This window comes from Rhagoletis zephyria, unplaced genomic scaffold (genome assembly GCF_001687245.7).
Source record: "Rhagoletis zephyria isolate East Lansing unplaced genomic scaffold, Rhagoletis_zephyria_1.1 Rzeph_scaffold_02816, whole genome shotgun sequence".
In the NCBI taxonomy this organism is placed as follows: domain Eukaryota; kingdom Metazoa; phylum Arthropoda; class Insecta; order Diptera; family Tephritidae; genus Rhagoletis; species Rhagoletis zephyria.
In genome coordinates this window covers 42,933-68,536 of record NW_016159900.1, presented here as the reverse complement: position 1 = coordinate 68,536, position 25,604 = coordinate 42,933, and the positions used below count along the sequence as shown (strand labels likewise).

At 33.9% G+C, this 25,604-nt stretch overlaps 1 protein-coding gene across 1 annotated transcript in view; it reads right to left on the bottom strand.

The window, feature by feature from the left end:
- mmd (disintegrin and metalloproteinase domain-containing protein mind-meld) overlaps positions 1–25,604 on the bottom strand; it is a gene marked incomplete at its 5' end in the record, with an annotated part of 55,821 nt that overhangs the window by 958 nt on the left and 29,259 nt on the right. Inside the window, 4 exons of the mRNA XM_017622482.1 lie at positions 4,861–5,160; positions 8,520–9,240; positions 13,062–13,123; positions 13,228–13,389. Coding sequence (XP_017477971.1) covers positions 4,861–5,160; positions 8,520–9,240; positions 13,062–13,123; positions 13,228–13,389 — 1,245 coding nt within the window. The remainder of the gene's footprint in view (positions 1–4,860; positions 5,161–8,519; positions 9,241–13,061; positions 13,124–13,227; positions 13,390–25,604) is intronic.

The following is a 25,604-nucleotide window of genomic DNA, read 5'->3' as shown; positions in this document are numbered from 1 at the left end:
AAGAAATTCGAACACAAAAGGTCGGACAAAAAGCAGAAAATCCAAATGAAAATAACACAAAAGAAAACCAATTAATGAATATCACAATCCACATACAGACAAACGTGAATGTTTAGCATTCAAATACATACATATTTATGTAGGTATGTATACATAGTATTTATGTACAATGGTATATCGTTACGTATGTATGTGTGTATATACATATGTACATACTTATGTAGATAAATGTGCGCATGCTTGTGTGTTGCAATTATTACATTTGCATGTATGTATTTACAGCAGTGAAGGGTATATCATATTTATATGTACATATGTAGGTATGTACATTAGGGCGGGCACATATTTTTTACTATGCACATAGGAGGATGTTAAATGTAATTCTAAGCAAATTTGCCGAAGAAACCATGGGTCTAAAATCAATGTGGAGTTTGCCAAATTGCGAAAATAAGTTTAAAAGAAAATATGAAAATTTTCATTTTTGCGACCCCTGTTGGTGTTAATAAAAAGGTATGCAAATGCAGAAATGGATCCCCATACCAAAAAACTCCTTATAGGATGTGTTAATAGAAAATTTAAACACCTCTTTCCGACACTACCGAAAAATTCCAAAAGACCTATTTTAATAAATTTAGCAAACTCCAAATTTTTTTTAAACCCATGGTTTCATCGGAAAATTTGGTTAGGATAACACGAAGAATCATGCAGTGCTATACGCGCAGGTATAGTCGAAAAAATCACCCATACAAATTGACCCGCCCTAATGTACATATGTATATAATTGAATGAATATTGATAAGCTGAGGGGCAAATATATATTGTATACATATATGTATGTATATACATATTATGTATTCGTATGTAAATATGAATGTATACACGCAAGCTTTAGGGCATACATAGGCAATGCAAGTGAAATGAAATGAAGCTGATGGCAATGGCAATGGCGATGGCGGAGGCGAGTATGTAGGTGAATTTCTGAACTGAATTATAATGGAATGTGCCAGGAGTTAATTAAAGAGAATGTACAAATATGCATACATATGTATATATATATATATTTACAATGGCATTTATGTAGCCGAGTGCGATGAGTGATACTACTTATGAATATTTATGTATGTGCATGAATATGTACTGATAAATATCTATGTATTTAGTTAGTTGAGATCATGCTGAATGAATGATTGGCGTGTTTTGCGATGAAAATGTATGCAAGAATGGATGTGGGTATGTTTTTGTTTCAGGTGAAAACAACAATGCCTCATATGGGAGTAATCTAAAATGCGGTACTAAATTAATATGGTATGTAGTTTGATTGAACGCCCCTACTACTTAGCATCTCCACTTAAATATATCCATGTAGACTGGACAGTATTTGATTAAATTAGAGTACTCAGTAAAAAAAAAAAACAAACAGTTCGATTGCAATTCGCAAGCTCGCCTTTTTTAGTTTGATATCTAAAGCATTGCTAATCGCTGAAAAGGAAATTCCATTGCTCTACTTGATTAACACTGTAAAAGCCACCAGTTGTTTATTGGATATTTTTCATTTAACCAATTAAAATGTTTGCTTTTTAAAATAATATTTGTTGCTCATACCCAAAACAGGTTACAAAAATATTGTTCAAGACTTAACCAAAACCATATACATACATACATAGATCAAAGTATCAACCTTTATACCAAAATTTAGGAAAATTTAAAAAAATTTCATCAACATTTCTAACTTTTTAAATTGAATCTTATGGATTTTGTGTATGCAGTTTTATAATAATAATAATAATAATAGTTTGGTGCTTATACAATGCGTTAGTGTTTGGCTTGGCTTGCTTGGAACTTCTTCTCCTTCACAGTTCATACAATTATAATTTAAGTGGCTAAAAAATTGCGTTGATTTTTTAATATTTTGCAAAACATTGTGAATATGTATTTAAAGAAATCAATACGTGTTCCCCTGTTTGAGTCACTTTTATTTTTTTAACTATACCAAAAACTATAAAATTGTGAATGAGACAAATATTCTACAATTTCATAAAAAAAAAAAATCCTTGGAACCAATTTTTGCCATTCTCTAACTCTCAAACAGAAAAAAGGTTTTAAGTCACAGGAACAAAATGGAAAACGGGTTAAGAAGTTATTTTGTCTTCCTTACGATTTTACTCATTTACACTTTACTCTAAACATTTATAATTGGAGCAAGGAGTATTTGCAATAGCAAAGAACACAGTGCAACAGCACTTATGGGGGCGGAAAGGTTCCAACTCCACAAGAAAGACCTAAACCCATATAGTAAAAAATCTAAATCTTTTTACATTCTCAGGTATTTTTTATGGTCATATTAATTTAGCATTTTTTTGCCTGAGTATTTTTAGAATAGTAAAATTTCATGAGGAATAATTTTCTAGATGGTTTTAACCCACTTGTTCTCCCACGAGTGGGTCGTTTTGACACCCTTTTTTTGGAGAGTAAAATATACTAGAAAATTATTCGCCGGAAAATTTCACTAGGGGTAGTCTCAAAGGGGTAGACAAAATCTTTATACAGGGGACGTGAAAATACACAGAAAAAAAACAAACCCGTTAGCGACTTCTCAAATGCCATTTTACTCAGTTTTCCCAAAAAAAGGGATGAAAAGGACCCTTTCGTGGGAGAGCTAATGCTCTAAAAAATTTTTCCACGTGAAATTTTATAATATTTATGCAAACTACTTACGTATTTCTTATCTAATATGGCATATAAAAAAAAAAATTGACCTCAGTGTGCTCCGGGAGATAATAGAACGGGATCAATGAATGCCTAAAAACGAAAGCAGATGTCGATTCTGCTATCGCCTATTTTAATGACAAAATATTAAGTTTTGTTAGAGAATGGACTGAATTATAATTGAAAATTCTTAAAAATAAATAATTAAACATAAGTGGCAAACAATATCAATTTGAAATGGGGGTGCTATTGTATTGACCAATACTGTATATCACTGCCGTTTTCATTGTAAACGCTCTGCATGAATTCGTCCATGTGTAGTAACATTTTTATATTGAAATATTGATGCCCATAAAGGCAGAGGTAATAAAAGGAAAAGTTGTAAAACAAGTAATTATTAAGCAAAAAATAAAACCGACTTCAAATCCCATATAGAAAATTTAGGAGTACCGTTAATTTTTGCATGATCCAATGATCGGATCGAAACCAGATTAGTAGAGGATCACCGCTGAAACACTACCTTTCCAGTTGAGGTGCTCCCAAGTTATGCGGTAGCATACATAAAAAAAATATTCCGACGAATTGATAACCTCCTCCTTTTTTTGAAGTCGGTTAAAAAGAAAAAAGTATGCAAAAAGATTTGGAGGTTTTACTTATACTATATGTACCTGGGTCTTTGGTCTTGAGTTGGAATCATTCCACCGCCACTTGAGCCGTTATTAATTTTTTTTTCAGTGTTAAAACCCAAGCTAATACCCGTTAAATCCGTTTTTTTCAAATTTTTTATATCTTGAGTTATTACGTTCTTCCAGCAAGCGAGCGGTTTACATAGCTGAATGAGTTTTTCGGTAACACTTTCACTGATCGATTCCTTAGCTTGTCACTAAAGTTTGCCGATGTGTTTACTTAAGTAGTAGTAGGGGCGTTCTTAATTTAAATGAAAAAGGGATATGGAGCAAACACAACACAGATGTAAATAAGTATGTATGCAACAATTCATTTCAGCTATGGTTAGTCACTAAGTATGTATTTGTTATTCTTTTCATTTCATTAAATCAACGTCGTTTTATGCTTCTATAGGAACAACGATAACTCTAAAACTAATCATATATGTAAGTAAGTATTTTCAAGTGTGGAATGCATTCCATTTGTGGGCTCTAAAATTAGTTGGTACACGTCATCATACAAAATATTCACTGTATATATGTATTTAAGTCTGCACGCCAAACATACATACGTAGTATGCATTTAGGTAAGTCGACGTTCAATTCCTTAGGTTACGTGTGTAAAATTACTCATTACATTTAAATTGTATTGCACAGTTGTTACTTAAAGTAGCTTTGTTAATTAATAATTTTCTAATTTTTACTCTCGTGTTCTTTTTTTTACAGTTTTGGTTTCAGTTCACAATACTACCACTACAATTACGTACAACGAGTTAATTAAGAAAGGAGAAGTCTCAACTTAAATTGTGGAAAATTCACAAAATAAATCTAATCGAATTTAGTTGAATAATCAAATAATAAAAATTACATAAATATTTCTCAAACAAGTGGGCATAAAACTAGATTTTAATTCGGATTAAGGAGATTGGGGATTTGCTCGAACTGATTGTGGCAATTGGATTTGGGAATTCAGTGTAGGACATTGGATATCTGGAAGAGGGTGGATAACGTAAGCCAAAGGCTGCACGCAAGGGTTGAAGGATGAAATACAGAAATTAAGTCAAATTGGAATTTGGATAGCGTTTGAGTTTGCAAGCGACAGTGGGAGTAGAACTATTTAAGTGTTGGGTCTACGGTATTGGCTGAGGATGTGGGAGTGCGGATGGGCGGGAATGCTACGCATTGGCATGGGAGGTGTAGGTGGTATTGAAATTTCATAAAATTTTGACAAATTGGATTTGTGTCTTTTCACCTTCTTCGGACGGTATGTAGATATGTACACAAGGTTAACACGAAGTAGAGGGATATGGTGCTCTTAAAATAATCTTGGATAGCGGATACAAGGAATGCAGGATAAAAGGACAGTTATGAATTTATATATATTGTTAGAGAGAGTCAGAGCGGGGTAAAGTGGCAGATAGGCAGACAGAGCGAGATTGAGAGAGAGAGAGCGTGTGTGTGAGCGAAAGTGAATGTAACGAGTACCTACCTCTCACTGTCGGGTGTTTCACGCGGATCGAGTCGTGCCTCAACCACCGAACGTTCATGGTGATCGGCACTCTCGTATATACCCTCGTCGTCCTGGTGCAAGTGTGTATGCGACGAGTGATGTGATGAGTGTGGGCCGTGCGTAGCATGACCGTGGGCGTGCGAATGATGCGTATGGTGGCCGAAAGCATGAGGTGAGTGCGATTGATGCGATGGATGTCTACTTGTTGCTTGAGGAGGATGTCTGTACCTTCCGTAGGCGAAGCGCGACTCCTCGTCGGAGCGCGGGCGCAAACGACTGCTGTAAGACGGATGTATTGTTGCAGTTTTCTGTGATTGTGCTATTTGCTGATTTGAGCTGCGATTCAACAGAGACGAATACAACACAATACATATGTAGGCAGGTAGGTAGGTAGGTAGGTAAACTTTATGCTCTCATACATACATATGTTAATGAAATTACATACATACACACACACACACTTAGAAAATTTGGCTAGTAGTTTGTGTATTGTGAAAATTTTGAAAAAAATAAGAAGTAAAAGAAAATAAATAAATTCAATGAGAAATTAGGATCTGTAACGAAAATATGCTTGTAACCGGATAACATAAATATTATTTAAGGTTGCAATGAAAATCGCTATTTAAGTCGACCAAAAACGATAAGAACCATAGGGTGCAATACTCTTCATCGGAATCATAAAAATTATTATATTTTAAGATTTTTGCCAAAATATTTCGAAAAAATATTTAGACTTAATTGAGGTGGACCAATTTGAAAATATGTACATACCTCCAAAAGTCGATAAATAAAATTAGTTTTTAAAAATATTTTTCAGGTTTTATACCATAGCTATCTTTTGCATTGAGGTTTTTAATCGCACTTTAGGCAAAGCATTGATATTTAAGATTGCACTGTCGCATGTTTAATTGACAGCCATTGAAAGGATAATAATTTGTATGAAAGAAGATTAAGAACCGCTGGGCTGAAGTTTCGAGCAAGAAGGAGACAAAAAATAATACTCTTTTCTCCTCCTCCTTTTTTTGAATCCGTAAAAACTTATAATTTTTCCTAAAAAAATAAAAAAATTACTTTACAATTCAATTTTCTCAAAATTGTAACCAATTAAAACATCTTCCGAAAAAAACCTGTTTCCTGAAAATTCTTTAAAAAAAATTATTTAAAAATAATAGTTTGTATGAAGTCGGTAAAAATCGTTTGAAGTCCTTAAAAAACCTATAATTTTTCATAAAAAAAATAAATTTTCTCAAAATTGTTACCAATTCAAATGTTTTCCAATCCTCCTGTTTCCTGAAAATTCTGTTTAAAAAATAATAAAAAAAAAATATTTCTATATACCTAGTCGTTAAAACTCCAATGATTTTTCCTAAAAAAATTACAAAATTACTTATTTTCGAAGGCTTCTTATAGATGAACAAATCATAGGTCGTCCTTAAACCTATCTGGATCATACACCTACACTCAAATATATACACGTAGAAATAAGAACCTCCTCCTTTTTTTAAAGTCCGAAAAAACCTATGCTTTTTCCTAAACAAAATTTAAAATTACTTATTTTGTAATTAGATTTTCTCAGAATTGTTACCCACTCAAATATTTCCAAAAAAATCCTCTAGTTTCGTAAAACTTCTTTTTAAAAAATTATTAAAAAAAAAATTATTTTTATGAAGTCGGTAAAAATCCTATAATTTTTGCTAAAAAAAATTAATAAATTACTTATTTTACAACATAAATTTCTCAAAATTGTTACCAATTCAAATGCTTCCAAAAAAAAGCCCTGTTTTCTAAAAATTCTTTAAAGAAAAAATTATAAATTTTTTTTATGAAAAATTGCTTTCCTTAAAAATTTTTTTCAATTAATACATAATTTTTTCTAAATAATTTTTTTCGTGAAGTATTTTTTTGCCGAAAAAAATTCCTACCAAATTACTAATTTTTTCTAGTCTTTTTTCAAAAAATTATTTGTTGTAAGGATTTTTTCACGTAAGTATTTTTTCTAAAAATTTACTTTTCTTTATATGTTCATTTATACCTACATATATTTTATATATATATTTGAAATTTTGTCTAGCTTTGTTAAAAATATGTTTTCCTAAGAAATACAATTTTTTTTTTTAAGTATTGTTTCTATAAGATAATTCTCTTCCCAAAAATATTTTTTTCCTAAAAATCACCTCTTTTCCGAAAAATTCTTTTTCAGTATACATACCCACATATAACTTTTTTTAATGTTCCTTTTTCTAAACATTTTGTATCTTTCTTAACTTTTCGGGTAAAAACGACCTTTATGTAGTTCGATACGAGGCATATTAAAAAAGAAAAACTAGAAAATTTTGCACCGCTTCAAACAATCGCCTTTTGAGTACAAAATATCTGTGGGAAACTTGTTTCCCTTGCTCCTGGAACAATTATATGATATGTTTGGAACGACCAAGTGTAGATGACCAAATATTATGTCAGGAATGATCAGTGACAACTTCCACCAAACGGGGGAAAATTGTTCTGACTTTTATAAAAAATTTAACAAGCGACTTTTGGGAGTTAGTTCAAATGTAAAAATAAGGCGCAAACAGAAAAAAAAGTTAATCAAGAATTTAAGCACCGAAAGATTCCGATGCGCACCACTCTTTAGAAACTGAGTATTAAATGAAAATTATATTTAGAGCGATTCTTATTGCAACCATTTGTTTACATAATAATCTGAGGGTGAATATAGGTGCCTATTTTTTAACATAGAAAAAACTCTACTTAAAACTAAATAATTATTGGCTGCAACTACAAGTTTGTATATGTATGTATATGTATTATTTATTATCGCTCAACGATCACATTTGATTTTTTTTTGGTGCCATTGTGTGTGTAAGAGTACCAACCAAACAGTAACCAACCTTTATCACACCAGATATTCCAGTCTAAATCCTGAAAGAATATTAAGAGTTCCAAATAGTTTAAGTGCAATGTGTTTTATCATAGTGATTGTTGTAGTTGTTGTATTATTTTCTTATGTTAAATTAGTTTTTGATTTTTCTTTTTTTTTTTTGTTTTGTTTTTATTCTACTGGAAGTCACGTTTATGCTGTTGTCACTATTGTATGTATGTAGTTGTTGTAAGTGGTATAGGAATACGATTTGATTTATGTATTTAGCATCAGTTAAAGCGGGTTGCAGCATCTCACTTACGTACATTCATACATACACACATACATATATGCAGGTAATTGTATATAGTATGCACGAGTAACTATTGATCGCCTAGGATCGAATATATGTAAATACGAATATGTACTAAGTACTTAAATAATTTGTTAATGAAGCTTTCTTTTCTATCCAAAAATAGGCACCTACAGCCCCAACATACAAAAAATTCACAGTAAATTAAATACGAAATAAATACGTACATAAGTATGAATGTGGGTGGCATGGAACATGTATGTATTCGTATATGTATGTATTGTATGTATGTATTACTAAAAACCCATATTAATCGAAAATCAAATTAATATAGTTGTTATGTAATAAAAACATTATTCATAAAACGCTCATTACGAATCGGCAAAAATCAGCAAAAAACATAAACAAAATCGAAATTGAAATCGAAATTGTTAAATGCAATGTGTGTATTTGCAAAACGTTACTAACCCTTGCGAGGATTCACTACAAGCGGCGGAACTATCTAATCTATAATGGCGATCGGCTTCCGTCTCGGACATTCGAATGTCCTCGGAGCCGCTAGGACTCATATGGCGCGACGAATGATGCTCCAGCTGTCGTATCAGATCCTCCAAATTGCGTATACGCAGCGGTCCAGTCGATGGAGCATCATCGTCGTCCAGCGGCGGTTGTTGCTGTTGCAGTGTTGGTGGCGGCTGATGCAGCTGATGCTGTGATCGATGATGATGCAACACGGCACCGGCATGCCCGCCAATGCCCGCACTTTCGATGAGCAAATGCGCTTGCGCCGGATCGCAGATATTTTCACGTGAACTAGACTTGGAACCGCTTGAGCGTTTATACGGTTCCACGCTGTAGCCAAGTTGTGCACTTTGGCAGTCTTGCAGCGTTTTGCGTAGCATCTCTTCGCTTAGGCTGCCGCTACCGACTGGCGTATTGCCGGTGGCGGTGCCACGATGTGAGGCCGCATTACGCAATGCCTCGAGGATGTCTTCGTGATAGCCGTTGAGGGATTTTAGGGTGCGCTCTACTTCGGAGACCGCCGCACCACCGCTAGTGGAGGCGCCGAGTGCACCGTCCTGTTGTGTAATAAGCTCGAGATTGTCGGACTGTACATCGTCGCCCCATTTGTCCTTCAACTGTTCGGTGTGCACAAGCCCGTAGCTGTGCTTCTTTAGTATGCCCTTTTCTGTTGGCGTGTTGATATTGCAGTTGTTGTTGTTGCGTGATGCGTTGACGTAGCGCAGTAACGAGGGAAGAGAAAATCAGGTATAATATAGTATTTCAAAAATGCTGGCTTTTTCATTTTAAATTTCATTTCTGGTGCAACTGTGTGCAGGTGGGTGCGAGAGTGCGTGCAGCTGAAAGTGCTAAAAGAGTGCAGAGAGTAATTGTGCTGACGTTCGTTAAAGTGCGCGTAGCAAGCGAAAAGTGCACAACCTTTTGGGGAATCAGGTGTTGTAAGCGTTTTCAAAATAATTGCGCAATTATTTTCCAACTTGCGTCGAGCTCATTCCAGGGAAAATAGAAGAGAAGTTGTGAAGCGTTTTGAAACATTCCAGTGTTATTCATTAACCTTATTTCAACTTTTATAAAGTTGCTTGCATAAGAATTTCATATTTCAAAATTATAAAATAACAAATCTTTCTTTATTAAAGCGGATTAAGAAAATTGAATTCTTGTAAAAGTAGTACCACCTTTTGATTGCTCTTTTAATGGGAGCTTGTGAATGCAAGCATATTTTAAATTGAGTTGTTTTACCTACAGAAAACGACCTTGGAGTGATTGCTTCCAGATTATATGGATGATTAGGATTAAAGTGTTGATAAATCGATTTTAAACAGAGCCTTATTATTTGTATTTATTAGGTTATTACTTATATAGCCTAATGATACCTTTTCCATCTAAGAGAATCATGCGTTGACTAGTAGAGTTCTTGCGTTTGATACTAAATGCCTTGGAATAGCCATATAAAGTCATTCGCCATCAAAAGATGTTGGCAACACGTATGCAGATGCAGGGCTAAGTATAAAGCATAGAGGAACATAAGGAGGCCAATAAGCAATCAGTGGCCTTATAGCAAAGAAAGTTTTCTAAAAAATGGGCTTTCTTGAAGTGGAATTCGAAGCTGAAAATTATATAGTTCTATACCTTTTGAAATGAAATCTTCTTTTGCATATTTTCACTAACGCTTTTTAAAACTTAAGCTGTAAGCCAACCTAGGTGAATAGAAACTTACCATTGTGATAATAAAGATAGGAGACAAGATCAAGTTCGTTAGTTAGATTTTGACTCACATCTCCGAAGAAATATTTTGCCTATTTTAATTTTCTCACGCCCTCGGATTGTTCTATACAGAACAAAACATACCCCTGTTTTTTATTTTGGAATCAGAAAATATTTAGAGGTCGCTCAAGGTGCTCAAAGTTTTCCATCTATTTTGTATGGGAAAAAAACATTTTTTCGCGGAAATGGTGCAGAATTCTTTAGAATCAAATTTTTTCGATCAGAAAACTCTGTTTCGCTTTAGGAAACTTCCAGTAATAATACTTAATTGTTTATTTAAGCATTTATTAATATTAACTATTTTTATAGGCCCGCCAAAAACCGCAAAAAATGCAATGGAAGAACCCATAAAAAATCGTTAGTATTAAAATATGGTAAAATAAGCAATTGGGGACTATTCCCAGAAGTTTTCTGAAGATGGGCAGAGTTTTTTCCGATAGATAAACACTGATTTTAAAGAATTCTATACCATTTCCACAAAAACTTATTTTCCCCATATAAAATACATAGCAAATTTGCAGCACCGGATGTGAGTTGTGTTACTGGGTGCCTCTCTAGTGTTGTATGTCTACATAGTATTCGAGAGGCTTTCTTTGTTATAATAAAGTTGACTGCTGTTTTAATTAACTTTATAGAAGGGCAAGTACTCAGTAATAGTTTGCCCATTGCGCCAACGGTTAGACCACTGCGTTAATTTATTAAAATCGCTCCTACTTTTTGAGAAGTGAAGGAATCTGGAAATGAAGAATAGGTATATTCATCCCCGAGATAAAAAGATAAGGCGAAGTCAACGTACAAACTCTATATTTTCTAAGATTCTGAGAAAAAAAATAACATAGAAGGGTTATTTCTTTGTTAAATAATATTCAAGGTGAGCACATGTTTATTGTGAAAGACAGTGGGTTAATGCCACAAGTTCGAACAACTGCTATTTTGCTATTGCATACACATAGCTCCTCGCCTTTGTTTTATAGCAATGAAGTTGTGGTAATTTTCTGGAGCTCTAAAGATATGAAAATGCAAAACGATCGAGCCATTAGAAATATCTTGTAACGCAGCTTTAATCGGCTCGAAATCGTCTCTTAACTTTCGGTTTTGGACGGATAATTTTAAATGAAAAAAAAAAAATAAAAAATTATAAAAAAATTGGTACTTTCAACAAGACAGGACTAAATAATTGTTACACGCTATTGATGCGGAGGCATATTTTATAAATTTGTTTCGTACAAGTGAAACGTTCAGAGGCAGTTTTTCTTTGCTTTCATCCGTGGCAGCCCAAAATGCCTTATTTGAGTGCTGGAAAGTCTATATCCACAAAATGTGTTCGACTTGCCAAATGACGGCAATAATTCGCAATAAAGGGGATTTTCAAATGTTTTCCCATATCCATAAATGAGTCCCAAAAATTATTTAAGGAAGTTCCAGATCCAATTTCGAGCAATACCAGTGGAACGCTTACTATACGCAAATCAAATACAAAATCTCTAAAATGGGCGGCTAGCCTGCTTGAGTAAAGGCGTGAAAGGTTCATATTTGAGAATGCTGCGAAAAGCAAGTATTTCGCTAAGTAATGATGTTTATGACTAATTTAGGCCCCACTTTGATGACCATCAACGAATAGCGGTCATGAAATTGTTTTTTTCGAAGTTCAAAAATTTATATCCATAAAAATACACAACTTAAAAATTTCAGGTTCTTTTAAGATCAGGTAGAGTTTGTAGAAAAAAATTTAGTTAAAAATTTATATTTTTATAAGCTTATAAGCTTTTAGTTTTAAAATATTTTAAATTTCGAAATTCTATAATTTTTTATTATTTAACTTTTTCCAAAAATAAACTTTCAAAATCCCGCAAAGTTCGACAAAATGTGAAATTTTAAACTATTGGAAAAGCTTTGCTATATTTAAAATAAAAGTTCTGTTAAAAATTCATCCAAATCAAAAATGTTGGTCGACTTGACGTGGATGGACCCATAAACATATTTCTTTTTAAGTAATAAATATAGCTATTTGGGTATTCATTTTCGTTTGGAATGTTCGCAATACACTTCACATGCTCCCTTTTCCCGGAGCTTACTTATGTAGTTGGGTTGCCTTTTCTTTCGCCCAAATTTGTTATTTGAAGATAAAATCAATTAATTGTGTTGCAGTAAAAAAAACTGTAAGCAGAAATTTGAAGCGCATTTAATGACAATAAACAGACTAGACTAGACTAAAGTTTAGTAAGTAAGTATGTAAATTGAAACTGGCAAAACATTGAATGCGACGAAATTTATGTTTTTTTTTTTTTAACGACAGCACGACAAGCACTAACTAACTGTCAGTTATGTAAGTATTTTATTTATTAGATAAGTATGTATGCAAGTACGAGTATCTACAAGTAGTTATTAGTAGTTACAACATATGGATGTACATACTATGTTTGTATTTAGGTATTTGTAGTAGTAGTTAGTAGATGAGACTCATTTCATTAATTAGAGTACGTATTATTGCAACTAACAACACTAATCAGGGCTGAGCACAATTAGGTGGAACGTCAACAAGTATTTATGCATGTGTTGGTGTATATATGTGCTTATATGTTTTAATATGTAATAGAGTGAGTATGTGAAGGTACATACATAAGTGGGCAAATGTTAATAAATAATTTTTCTTTTTTAGTTATGCAATAAATGCAGTTTGTTCAAGTGTACTTTTAGTTTAACCATAAATATTTGGGTACCTACCAGAATGGGCCTGATCATCTTCGCCGCCGCCAGTATAACGGCGGCCATGTATGCTTTTATCCCTACAATTGCAAGAAATACATAAATACATTTGAAATAAATATTGGAGCTATGGTTTTTTGACTGAAGTGCACTGTGAGCATATACATATATGACGCTTGCCTACCTGAAGCCTGCCTGATTGGCGTACACCAATTTGCTGGAACCATCCAGTGAAACCTCCTCAACCGAGTGATGATTGGCGGCAGTGGCTGCGGCGCTGGCATAGCCCTTGGCGATGGGCTTTTTCGAGTATGGCGGATCATATTTGAGGGTAGTGGTTTTGCGTCTACTCCCAGACGTTCAACGTCATCATAGTCATAGTCATCATCATCATCATCGCCATCATTATCGTTGTCGTTGCGTTTGTCGTTGACGTCATCATTCCATCGCAAGCAGCCACATATTCACATCCATTGAATCATTTATTTCATTTTATTATATATGCATATATATTTTTTGTTTAAATTATGCATTAGCATTCATTTGAAATTTTAAATAATTTGGTTTTATTTAGATTTAGAAATGGCATTAAAGATTTTTCATTTCATATTTGCGTAATTTTTATATTGATTTTTTATTTCATGGTTTTGGTTTTATGTGTTTTTTTTTTTTGGTTCAAATTTTAATATCGTAATATATTGGATTATCATGTTTTTTTTGGTTGATTGATTGATTGGTTGATTGGTTTGTTGGTGATGCGATGATGTTGATTTAATTTGCAAAATTAACAGTTTATTTTTTTTTGGATTTGTCGAGTGGTAACGTATGTACGTAGGTAGATATGTACGTTTTATTTTTGGTTTGTGGTTGTATGAAAAATTTGAACAATAATAAAAAGTGATCTTCATTAAAATCAATTATTCATATTGATATTTGGATTTAGCCCAGTCAATTGTATGTAAGTACGTATGTAAATAAGTAAGTATGCAGGTAGATACGTGTGTAAATACGAGTAAATACGTGTGGATTCTATGTAATAAATTGCATATATATAAGAAATGGTGTAGTTAAATAAGGAAATAAAAATAATAATAATAATAATAAACAATAAGGGTGCATTTGTTAGTAAGTTTAATAATTGCAAAGGATGCCGAAAATTAAAATAAGAATTTGGCGTATTCATAATGGTGGTACTACATAAAAGCGAAAGCGAATAAAATGTTTAATGAAATTTTGAAATTACTAAAAATTTAAAAAAAAAATATTTATATTTTACTTGATTGTGAATGAGAAGGTGTTGCCTATCATTCATGGCCAATTTACAATTTGTTTTGCTACACACATGTGCGGGTGTATAAATATGTACATATATGTATTTGCAAATTTCTATATGGAAGAAACTGAGCATTTAAAAACATTTCGTATTTTGCTTTGTAAAATCAAAAAATATTCGAAAAATTATTATTATTATATTTTTGAACACTCTCACATTTTTGAAACTCCATATCAGTAGTTATTTTTATGAAGTTTTACACTCTGCCAATAAAAAAAATGACTTGCTTTGCCGATTTTAAATTTTATCCCTCACTAACTATTTTTTTTATAAATTACTTAATGTAGTGTAAGAGATTTTTATTTGTGCGTTCTTTTTTAAAAGCTCTACACGTCGTGTAAACGCAAGTGTAACGAAATTTATTTTTAATAAAACGATATTTAGCCAACGGATAAGTCTGATTTCAGAAAGACCCTTTTGATACTTCTGTAAAATGACTCTCGATCATCAGTTGACCACTTTCTGTATAGCTGTCCGCCCCTACATTTAGCCGAAACATCTCAAGGACTTGGGATCATGCTTGCTCAACAGTCTGGCAGAGAGGTGATACCCTTTGATCTTCTAAACTTTCTTTCCGAATATCAGGGATTATAGCCTTGCAGTATTTCCAAACATTGAATTAGCTTTCAGTTATTTAATACCTGCGATTTTAAATGGATTTAAAGTGGAAAATTGCCTGGTGGAGTTTAAAAGACGAATGCCTATAGGCAGGGCTGTGACAGCGAGTTTGGGTGAGAGAAAAGTTTGGATCGATGTGACAAGAGGCACCTTCCAAGTTTGCGTGTTCTCACCACTTCAGCGGTACTTGTCAGCGTACTCTGCCTTCCGGGAGATGGAATAGGAAAAAGTGTAACTTAAGCTTTTGTACAAAACGTAAAAAACGCCGGTAGCCGGTGTCGAGTTCTAGAAATGAAGATCAGCTTGAAGAAGAATACAGTTTAGCGTCACTGGAGGTCGTTTATGTCTCTGCGTTCGTTTAATAGATCCATCGGCAAAAAAACAGGGCTTGGACTCAAGCATCTGCTTCTGGATTTATGGTTAGATATAATCTCTTCCAGACGTGTTTTTAGTTTTCCTCCCACTACGACAGGAGGCGCAGTCATGAGAAAATCCAGATTATTTTCTGTTACGAAAGACATCTAAGAGGAAACCGAGGCCCGAAATGGACAAACCGGTGTCCTCAAAATATGGTACTCGATAGAAATTTCAATATGGATGATGTTGTGCGTCAGAGACTCTGAATGGTCCAGCAAGAGAGTGTGAAACTTCAAGACGTTATGTGACAACTGGTCTTATATTTCAGGTCTAAGTGTGCAGTTGCAGGATCAGTCGATCATGTTGCCGCTGGAATCAAAATAGATGGCATTAAGGCTCTTTCATCATTCGAGATCAAGTCCTCCTTGGCTTTGGATTGTGTAGAGAGGCTCAGTGCTCTGGCGGAGGTTAATGATATTCAACTGATGCGGCTACCAGGGCACATGGGGGTCGTAGGAAATGAGGAAGCTGACAATATGGCCAGAACGGCAGCTGCGTCGACCCCGATAGGACTTGGGTGTTGTGGGACCCATCGCCATTAAGAAAATGCTCTGAAAGGAAAATACAAAACTGAGGGAACTGCACCGGCGTAACACCATGGGTCAACGTCAGGCAAAAAGCATATTAGGAGGGTACGATCTGAAAAGATATAGGATATGGATCTCCAAAAGGAGAAAGTGAGAAAGATAACAGGGTTTTTAACGCGACATCACAGGCTAAGAAAGCACCTATAGAATCTAGGAATCTGGTCCAGTGACCTGAGTCGCTTTTGCAACGCGGCCAAGGAGACTCCTTTACACCTTCCTAAGGAGTGGGAGGCCGTTGCACGCTGGTGGAATAGGAGCGTAGGCATTATAGATCAGGTATTCACCATATGCAAACTCTTAAAAAAAAAAATGCGGAAGAAGGATCAACAACAATAGCACCGTTTGTTGTAGATTTTTGCATGTGTCTGGTGGTAAAGAAGGACAGATCGCAGGATTCCCTGCCACAAGCAAACCCTCAGCGTATTCGTTTCTCGGCACTATTGACAGTTTTAATTTCGAAAATACGAAGATTTCGTTTATTTGGCAACCAGCATGAACATCGCCAACAACATCTGATGAAGCGCATGATTTTTGGGTCTTTAGAAATTGGCGAGCGAATACTGAACGATGACCTGTATGCGCTTTATATAGACAAAGGCAAAGCATAGTATTATAATGAACAGCTATCTTGGTCACGCTATCCGTCGAGTTCGACTTATGCAGTACCGAGACAAGAACGAAACTTCTGGCAGACGAAACGAACGTTCGATTCGAGATAGATAATTAGACATAACTTGGGCTTTTTTTAACGTCTGCTGACACAGAAGAGAAACAACTGGCGTCCATTTTAGGATGCTCCAGATTATACAAGTTTCTTTTTAAATTTTTGCAAATTTTCTTTATTATATTTCCAAAATGCTCGCAATAAAAATCTCTTACAAAACGATTTGTGTGCAAAAATCTGGCAAGGGTAACTGAAAGGTTTGATTTAATAAAGTTTGGCAAAATCTACAACCAAACGCTTGTTTATACCTGAGGAAAATTAATTAAATTACATATATATTTTGTTATTGATTGCCAAGTTAGGCAAATGGCATGAGCGATTTATTTGGAGGGTGTGGGTTGGTAGAAATGTTTTTGATGTTGTTGTTGACATTTGTTGAATATTGGTGATAACAATATTATCGTTGTTGTTATATGCCGAAGGCATATATGTGTAGGTAAATGTTGATATATCAAGTAATTATTTATTGTTGTGGCGAAACATGCAAATTCACATTATGACAATTGTTATTGTTATCATGGTTATTGTCATTGTTGTTATCACATCGTAGATATTACATATGTGTATGTATTTTTATTTATTCGATGGAAATCGTTGTTGTTGTTTTCGTTATTATTTTATTTATTTTAGAGTTCATATTGAAATTTATGGAGATCATCAGGTCGGTTAGTTGGTTGGTTGTAATTGTTGTTGTTGTTGTTGTTTGTTGATTATTTGTAAGTTAAGGCGTTGTTGTTGTTGTTATTGTAGTTGTTGGTAGTGTTGAAATTGTGAAGTAAAGTTAGATTGGATTGGGTAAGATGGTTGTTGATTAGTTTTCGGTTGGTTGGTTGGTTAGTTGCTTGGGGGATTTGTTAGTTTGTTTACAGGTTGTGTGGTGGTTATATAGGCGGCAAATGTTTGATGTTGCATTTATGTGTTGCAGTAGTAAGCATATTAGTAGTTGAAGCGTGTTTCTTATTGTTATTTATTTATTTTTTGTGGTTATAAATTATTATGTTTAATTTGTGAGTGTTTGTGTGTTTAGTTTTTATTTTTTTATTTTTATTTTAGGGAACAGGGAAAATGTTCATACATCGATACACAAACAAATGTGAAATGCGTAACAATTTTTGTCACTACACACTTGTTTGTACATCTTGTACGATGTTCTGTTAGTAATGCGGTAGCACATTACGGTACTAATATCTATGGCTCAGTAGAAAGCACCACCATAACTCAAAACGACAGTCTCTAAATTCTTTCAATGCTTTAATCTGATTTGTTATTTCTCTTTGGAACTTTGTTTTTTTTTTCAATTTAGTTTTAATTTTTTTTCTTCTGCTTTGGGAATGTAAGAAATCACACTTGCTTAGTCAGGGCTAACACATTTGCATACATATATATGTATATAGTTATACATTGGGGTGGTCAGAAACTTTTTGCCAGCCGCCCAACCAGAACTGAAGAATATAGAAAGTAAGGAGACCAGTATTTTTTTTGAAATCGGTTAAGATTTAACCGGTCCGCCGCACAGTGGTGCAAACACGAAATTTACTAATATAAGTGATCTACAGACTACAATTCTTGAAGGATTTTCTATTATTATTTTTGAATTGAAAAGTGCCGAGAAAGTAGCAATTTTGAAGAAAACCGATTCGCCTGTTCCGGTTTATCAATTTTATTAATAAAATAATTATCGGGTTCCCCTAAAATGAAAAAAAAATCAAGAAATATTTGATATATGTACATATTATAAAAAAGTTTTCATCCAAATTAAATTTTTCTTTTGGAATTTGAAGTAAAAGTTTTTGTATGCAGTTTCATAGCCCATTAAACTTTAATAAAATAAAGTGCAAGTTTAAAGTGGCCAAAAGGTAACAAGATTTCAGAAAAAAAAAATCAAAACCAACGCGATTTCATAGACATGTGAAACTTGCACTATTAAAATTTAATAGGCTATACAACTGCATACCAAAAATTTTTCAAAAAATTCAAAAAAAAGGAAATTTTAATTTTGCTGAATTTTTTTTTTTGGAACATTTAAAATTTTTCTTACAAAGTTTTTTTGTCTTAGCCCTATAATTCTTTTCATTTAGCTTTTATTATGTAAAATTCATTAACCGCAAAGGGTGAATTCCTTCAAAATTGATACCTCCTCTGCACTTTGCATTAGAAAATTCAACATATAAAAATTTCAAAAAGTATCCCTTAAACCTGTTGAGGGTTAAATTATACTTCAAGTAAAAACGAAATTCATTTTCTGTAATTTTTTAGGAGGGTTGGCCGCAAGAAAATACCACAAATAGCAGATTTTTCTTTGTATCTTTGGACCACCCTAATATAAATGTACCTATAAGTATAGCCCAGAAGCACTCAATTCTGCCACGTGGCCTTTTGAGTTTGGTCTTGCGCTCACAGGTATGCACATAAGCATACATATGTATCGCCCTTGGGTTTGCAAATGTTTTTTGCTCACATCCCCAGTTGCTTTTTTCATAGCATAAAGCAACGTATGTATATTTAAATAAAATTTTCGTAAGTTGGTGTTTAACTGCTTGTCAAATGTCTAAGTGCGTGTGTGTGTGCTTTCTGTCTTGTGTTTGCATTTTTGTGTTACTGTTTTGCATTTTTTGCATATCAGTCTTTTTTGTTTTCTCTCAATTCTTATTTTCCATCTGTTTTATATGTGTGCTTTTGTTGTTGTAGACATCGAGACAAATATGTAGACTACACTTATTACATACATATATGAATGTACATAGTTTATACATTATTTACATATATACATACACATAGCAACTGAAGTTCTATAAAAAAACGTGCTGTGAACCGAATCAACGAAAAAAAGACGTAAGTAATCGCTAAATACGAGTCTATAAATTTCTGACTGTTGTAATCTGCAATTGAATTTCTTATTCTTAATTTTAATAGCTCCCCGGTCCAACTAAAAACACAATATGTAGTTAACAACAATTGCATAATGTAGCGTATATATCGCTTGCACAAGTCAACACAAACTGGAGAATCTAGCAAACATTCAAGGAAAAAAAATTTAACAGAAAATCACGTAAACCGAAAGACTAATCCAAAGCACTCGACTAGCGCTCTAAAGTACTTACCGACGGAGTAAGAGACGATTGAGTATACAATCTACCATAAAAAGAGTGATTAGAGAACGCCCTTACAGAGAAGTTTTATGGAGAAGATATATGCATATATGTATATAGATACATTTTCTGCTGCTTGATTGCTTTCGTGGATTGAAGATGGAATAAAATTAGTGGTATGTAGGCAGCAATGACCACTAGAAGCATTGATTCTTCTTGTTTAATGTTAAAAAAAAGGATTTCAGAGTGCAGAGAATAGATCAAATATTGAAACCGTGACGGCTAAGTTTGAACCCAATTAAACTAGAAATGCGGAGGCTGCAAAAAGACACTTTCCTTCAAGTGATACGTGGGGTATATTGGCAAGAGCTCTCACTCAACAACCTATGTTTTCAGTTGCCGGAACTCTGTATAATTTGTTAAGCTGAACTAACAGTAACCAACGAGGCTGCAAGGTGGCTATCGATCCTCTTTTAACATCCACGAAAGAGGTATGTATATGTATTAGAAAAATAAGTAAGTGGTAGATGAACTAGAAAGGAGGGGAACCTAAATAATTATCCACGACAAGTATCGTCATCAATGTGATACCGTTTTGCAAACACTGGCTGGATAACAACCTTTTTAAAGAAGCGAAAAGAAATCACGACAAATCTGACCTAACTGAGATAAAAGATTAAACTCTATTCTCCGGCTGTTGTGGCCACTGCTTCGCCGTGTAATCGGTGTTATTACAAGTTACTGCGTTATGAGAATAGACGCCAAAAGAATGGATCTACAGTCGAATCACTCCTGTCGAAGTTGCTGCGTTGTAGAGGAAATCTATGTCACTACCCCATTGATGAAGGCCTGACGACGTTCTTTCCTACTCTCTTGAGTGTCTGACTCAACTCTGTAAAGTATCATTTTTATAACCCTCATCAGAACGACGAACTTACTTCACTTGTAGGGAAATCTAAAATATATGTAAGAAGACTTTACGAGTATTGCGGTATCATAACATTCTCAGAGCGTCATAAGCGCTTTTATTTACAACGCTGGATGATATAACGTACCGCCTCTGCAAGTACGCTACTATGATTAAGCGCTTAATGTAGGGGGTGCCTTGCCTTACATTTGCAGGCAGGTCCTTCAATTAGTACAGCTTAATGGTTCTACACGCATTTCTAGTTTAGGTAAGTCCCCCATGTTAAACGATTTCTAACGCAGTTGAAAAGATGAGGAAGAAAACGAAGAGGCATTCTAAGTTACTGGATCGTGGATGAAATGGCCAGCAAGGGAACATAACTACTCTATGTAGATTAGCCCTGGCTATTAACCAGGAATCTCATTAAACTCCTGCAAGTATCGACTTAGAAGGATTTCCACTGAAAAGGCTTATGAAACTCGAATCCATATCCGTTCTTTAGTCAGTATAGTAGTTGGTGCCTACATGGCAAAAGAAGGCTACCTGGCTAATAATTTTTACAGCAGTTGAAGAGAAGAGCAAAAAGTGAAATCATAGTTTCTTCCCAAAATATTTTTTCGAATGCTTAGCTGTCATAACTGCAATCGGTAAGTATTTTGAATTAATTTCAGGTAAAATTAAGAGAGCAACATGGCATTACTGATGAGTTGGCTAAGGAGAGCACCTTTGTTTGACAGGTATTGTGCTCGGGTACCGCCACTATGTGTTAATATCGTTTCAAATCGCCATTGCCGATTGGCTGTTTGAAGGATGACAAATTGGAAGTAGCTCAACATTTTCGCAGCTGCTAGTCTTTAGCTAAAAAAAAGGTTTATACATATCAGACCGTATTTCATCTCCCTCTCTCTCTCTCTCTATGTTTGGAACAGAGACTTGCTGATTGCGGAGCTTTATTTTGAGCACTCAACCTTTTTCTAAAAACATCATAAGGGTTACATGTAGTTACCGCAAAAATCTATTATGTGGTAACCAATGTTGCCAGATTTTATTTTCAGGAAACTGTGAATTCCCAAGAGAAAAGCTGTATTTTCAACAAAAGACTGTAACCTTCAAAATCCAGGGAATTTTTAGAATGTTAAGGGGATTCAACTATATCATTGTAACGCAGCTGAACCCTTTTTATTTAAAAGAGCAAAAGCTGCACCTCCATCGCTGCTTTTTAACTTCCGAAAACAAAAAAAAAAAATAAATGAGATACTTTGATCTATTCTCTCAACTCTGGAATTTTGCCAAAGCTCTAATTCCGCGGACCACTAATCCTCTCTTTGTCGATTTGACAGCATCCACCCTTCCGCTGACGTCAAAGGAATTTATCCGCGCAGTTGAAGCCAAGCCAATGTTTATGCCCCTTTACAAAGGAGGAAGGCTATCGGAATTCCCACACTAGAAAACGCCTTGGATAATAAGAGAAAATTTGGCGATAAGTTATTTGACTACATTCCAAATGTGCCAATCTTGTTTGCTTCTTCCACTTCTTCTTCAAAATTATTCTTTACTCTCTCATTCTATCAATATTGTGACTTCATACCCAATTGCCCTCAGCTTGATTGGCGCAATCTTGTATTTTATTATTCTTGACAACGGAAGCAGCTGCATCAACCTGACTTATGTAGTCGAGTCGAATGAAATTAAGCACAGAACCTGGAGGTAAAAAAATCAAGATTGAAGTACAACAAATGTCCTACCATTATCTCTACGAATCTGCTGCATTTCTAGAGAAAATGCACAATATGTAAGCTCCAGAAAAACTTCTCTGTAGCAAAGACAATCAATCTGGGAAACTATCATATATTTATGTAATTTTGAAAACCCACCCTCAACTAGGGAAATGTTAAAAGTATACCACAGAAATTAATATTAACCAGTCAGATTGATTATTTTTGATGGCGCTGATATTTTAAATGTACAAACCTGTGTAAGCAGCCTTTAGGAGCTTTCGACTTAAAAATTACCACCCTACTCTATACTAACACTATTTTCCTACTATCATTTTCTGCTACACCACTACATTTGAATATATGTAGAAAAAAAATATACGCGCTGCATGTGGTGGTTCATAAATGTTTGTATGCATGTAAGCGGTTAAGACTATGGACGCCTAATGGCTAACTGTTGAATATGATTTTTTTTTTTTTTTTGTTTCTTATTTGGTATGGTAGGTAGTTAAGTTAATGTAGTAACACGTGCTTGCAACAGCTGACTGACAACTGCAACTATTTATTTATTTATGTTTGTATTTTTTACTAACACATGGCCATTTAAATGCGGCACCAAAAAGTAGTAATGAAAAATTTCTTTTTTAGTCACATTTTTCTCGTTTGAACATTTCGTTTTTGTTTTCATTGGTTTCTCGTGGTTATGTTTTGTAGTAAAGAAATAAAAATAGATATATAAAGTCAATGAAATAAAAAAATTCACAAGAATCATAAAAGTTTTAAGAAAATAAATTCTCAAAATATAAGTAAAATTAAATTTAAAAAAAAAAATCTGCTAATGCAGCAGAAAGTCAGTCTTATATTTTTTGAACATTTCTTAAATACATATAAGTAGATATATATGTACTATGTAGTTATGTATGCTAAACTCATATAGGGCGCCAAGTAATTTTGCAATGAAATCCTTTTTGTTGTTGTAATGTCAGTACGCTGAGTTAACGAAAATGTTGCATTTAATTCTGAAGGCAGGTAGCGATTTTGGGTAAAAGTGGGGTGAGGCTCAAAAATTTCAGCAAAAATTTCAATATTCAAAATTGAAATTTTTTCACAGCTACAGGACATTTTAGGGTGCTACAGTGTAGTTTTTTTAGTTTCTTCTTTTTTTTGCTATGTAGTCCAGGTTTTCGTTTGTACAAAAAATCAATGTTACAAAAAGAAAAATTTTTACTGCCTCTTTTATTAGCAATTTAAGTCTCTTATGTCAGTTTTCATATTGAATTAGAAACAAAAATAAAATTTTCCACTCAAATTGCTTTCGTAAAACTGGCTATTAATTTTTTAAATAATTTAATTTAAAAAGTGCAGCGGAAACTATGAAAACTTTACTTTAAACGCATATCCTGCAGTTAAACACTTAATTTCAACTAATTTTTAGTATAGCCTGAATTGTGACATATTTTTTTTGAAACTCCTGAGTGTTGAATTTTTAGCATTCAACTTTCTGTTTTTCCGACAAGTATCTCGCAAAACTGCAAATTCAAATTTTTACACAAATAAAAAGTAGAAAAAATTACGTACACATTATTATAATTTTTTTTTTTAAACACAGCACATTTATGTATTTACATACACTGAAGAACTTGTTTGAAGTAATTGGAAAATGAAACAGAAGCTTAGTAAAATTTACAAATATACAAAAATTCAAGCAATTTTTATTTTTTTATTTCACAACACTATTTACATTTAGAGAGGAAAGTATTGATCTGTTTTTTTTTTGTTTATTGAAAGAGAAAAGCTTAACAACTGTATTTTGGAATTGAAACTACAACTGAAAAATAGTGGGTGGTGGTGGTGGACCTGAAAAGCTGATCGATTGTGTGTTAATGAATTTAGCTTACACTGTGAATGCACATGGAAATTTAGGATGCATGTTTGTATGATGGTGTTGGTGTGTAGCGAGTGATTAGGAAAGTGATTAGACACGCTGTTGAATAGCGGTAGCTTTGTTTATTTCTGAAAGAAATGTTACGCACGTTAATAGAAAAATCCATTTTTTTTCTTCTAAAGACCTGCGTCTAATATTCCACTTTTTTATTTCTAGATTTTAATTTTGAAATTTAATTATTCAATAAATAAGCCTGGTTTCCTTACTAAAGCTCGAAAAATTCATATTCGTGGATTTAGCAACCTAAACACAGGAATTGTGTGAAGGTATGTGGTTTTTATATTGTGGCAAGGCTGGGCAAATAAGGCCCTTAGATGTCGGACAATTATACCACCTTAAATCGGCCAATATTGTCCCAAAAATTAACTATAAATAAGATATATTGTATATTTTGTCATCTTATTATTTTGTTATATTCATAGAGACTAGTTGCCGCCGTATTTATCCCTAAGACTCGAAAGAACGTCAATTCTAGCCTGAAAGGCTTCACAAATATTGCATAATGTCCTTTATGCTGAAAGCTATGGAGTGATTAGATGAGTTGCGTATTCGGGGAGAGGTGCTTTCATAACACGCCTATCAGGTGGAAAAATCTTAAGAGACGGCTCTGATTGCCAAAATAAGCAATGTCATCACTGAGAAGAAATTCGATTTCGTCAAGCGCAAAGTACAGTCAGAAACTGCTGTCCGCTAATGCAACAAAAAACAGTGTTGTGATCTTCACTAGCAAGAGAAGGTTGGATGATAGATTCTCCATCATATCTAAAGGAGTGCCCTTTAACATTTCATATGAAATAAAGTACTAAATATAGAAGTAATTCTGATAATTTCATTGTAGCTTCAGTTTGAGCAAAATACCCTCAAAAACTTGACGGCATTTTGGCAAAATGTGTGGCATGTCATTCATGGGTATTCCCTGGATTTATACCTCAGGAATAAGTTGCTGGTGGCACATATTTGGATACAAGTATTTTTTCAATGTCCCAGTATGGTGCGCCATCATTACTGGCACTGGGTAAGAATCTAGATTCCATGAATATTGAATGTATTGAGGAAAAGCTTTACTTCTCTCTTCAGGAATATGACTCGGTATTCAAAGCCGAGGTAACGGGTGATTTTTTTGAGGTTAGGATTTTCATGCATTAGTATTTGACAGATCACGTGGGATTTCAGACATGGTGTCAAAGAGAAAGATGCTCAGTATGCTTTGACATTTCATCATGAAT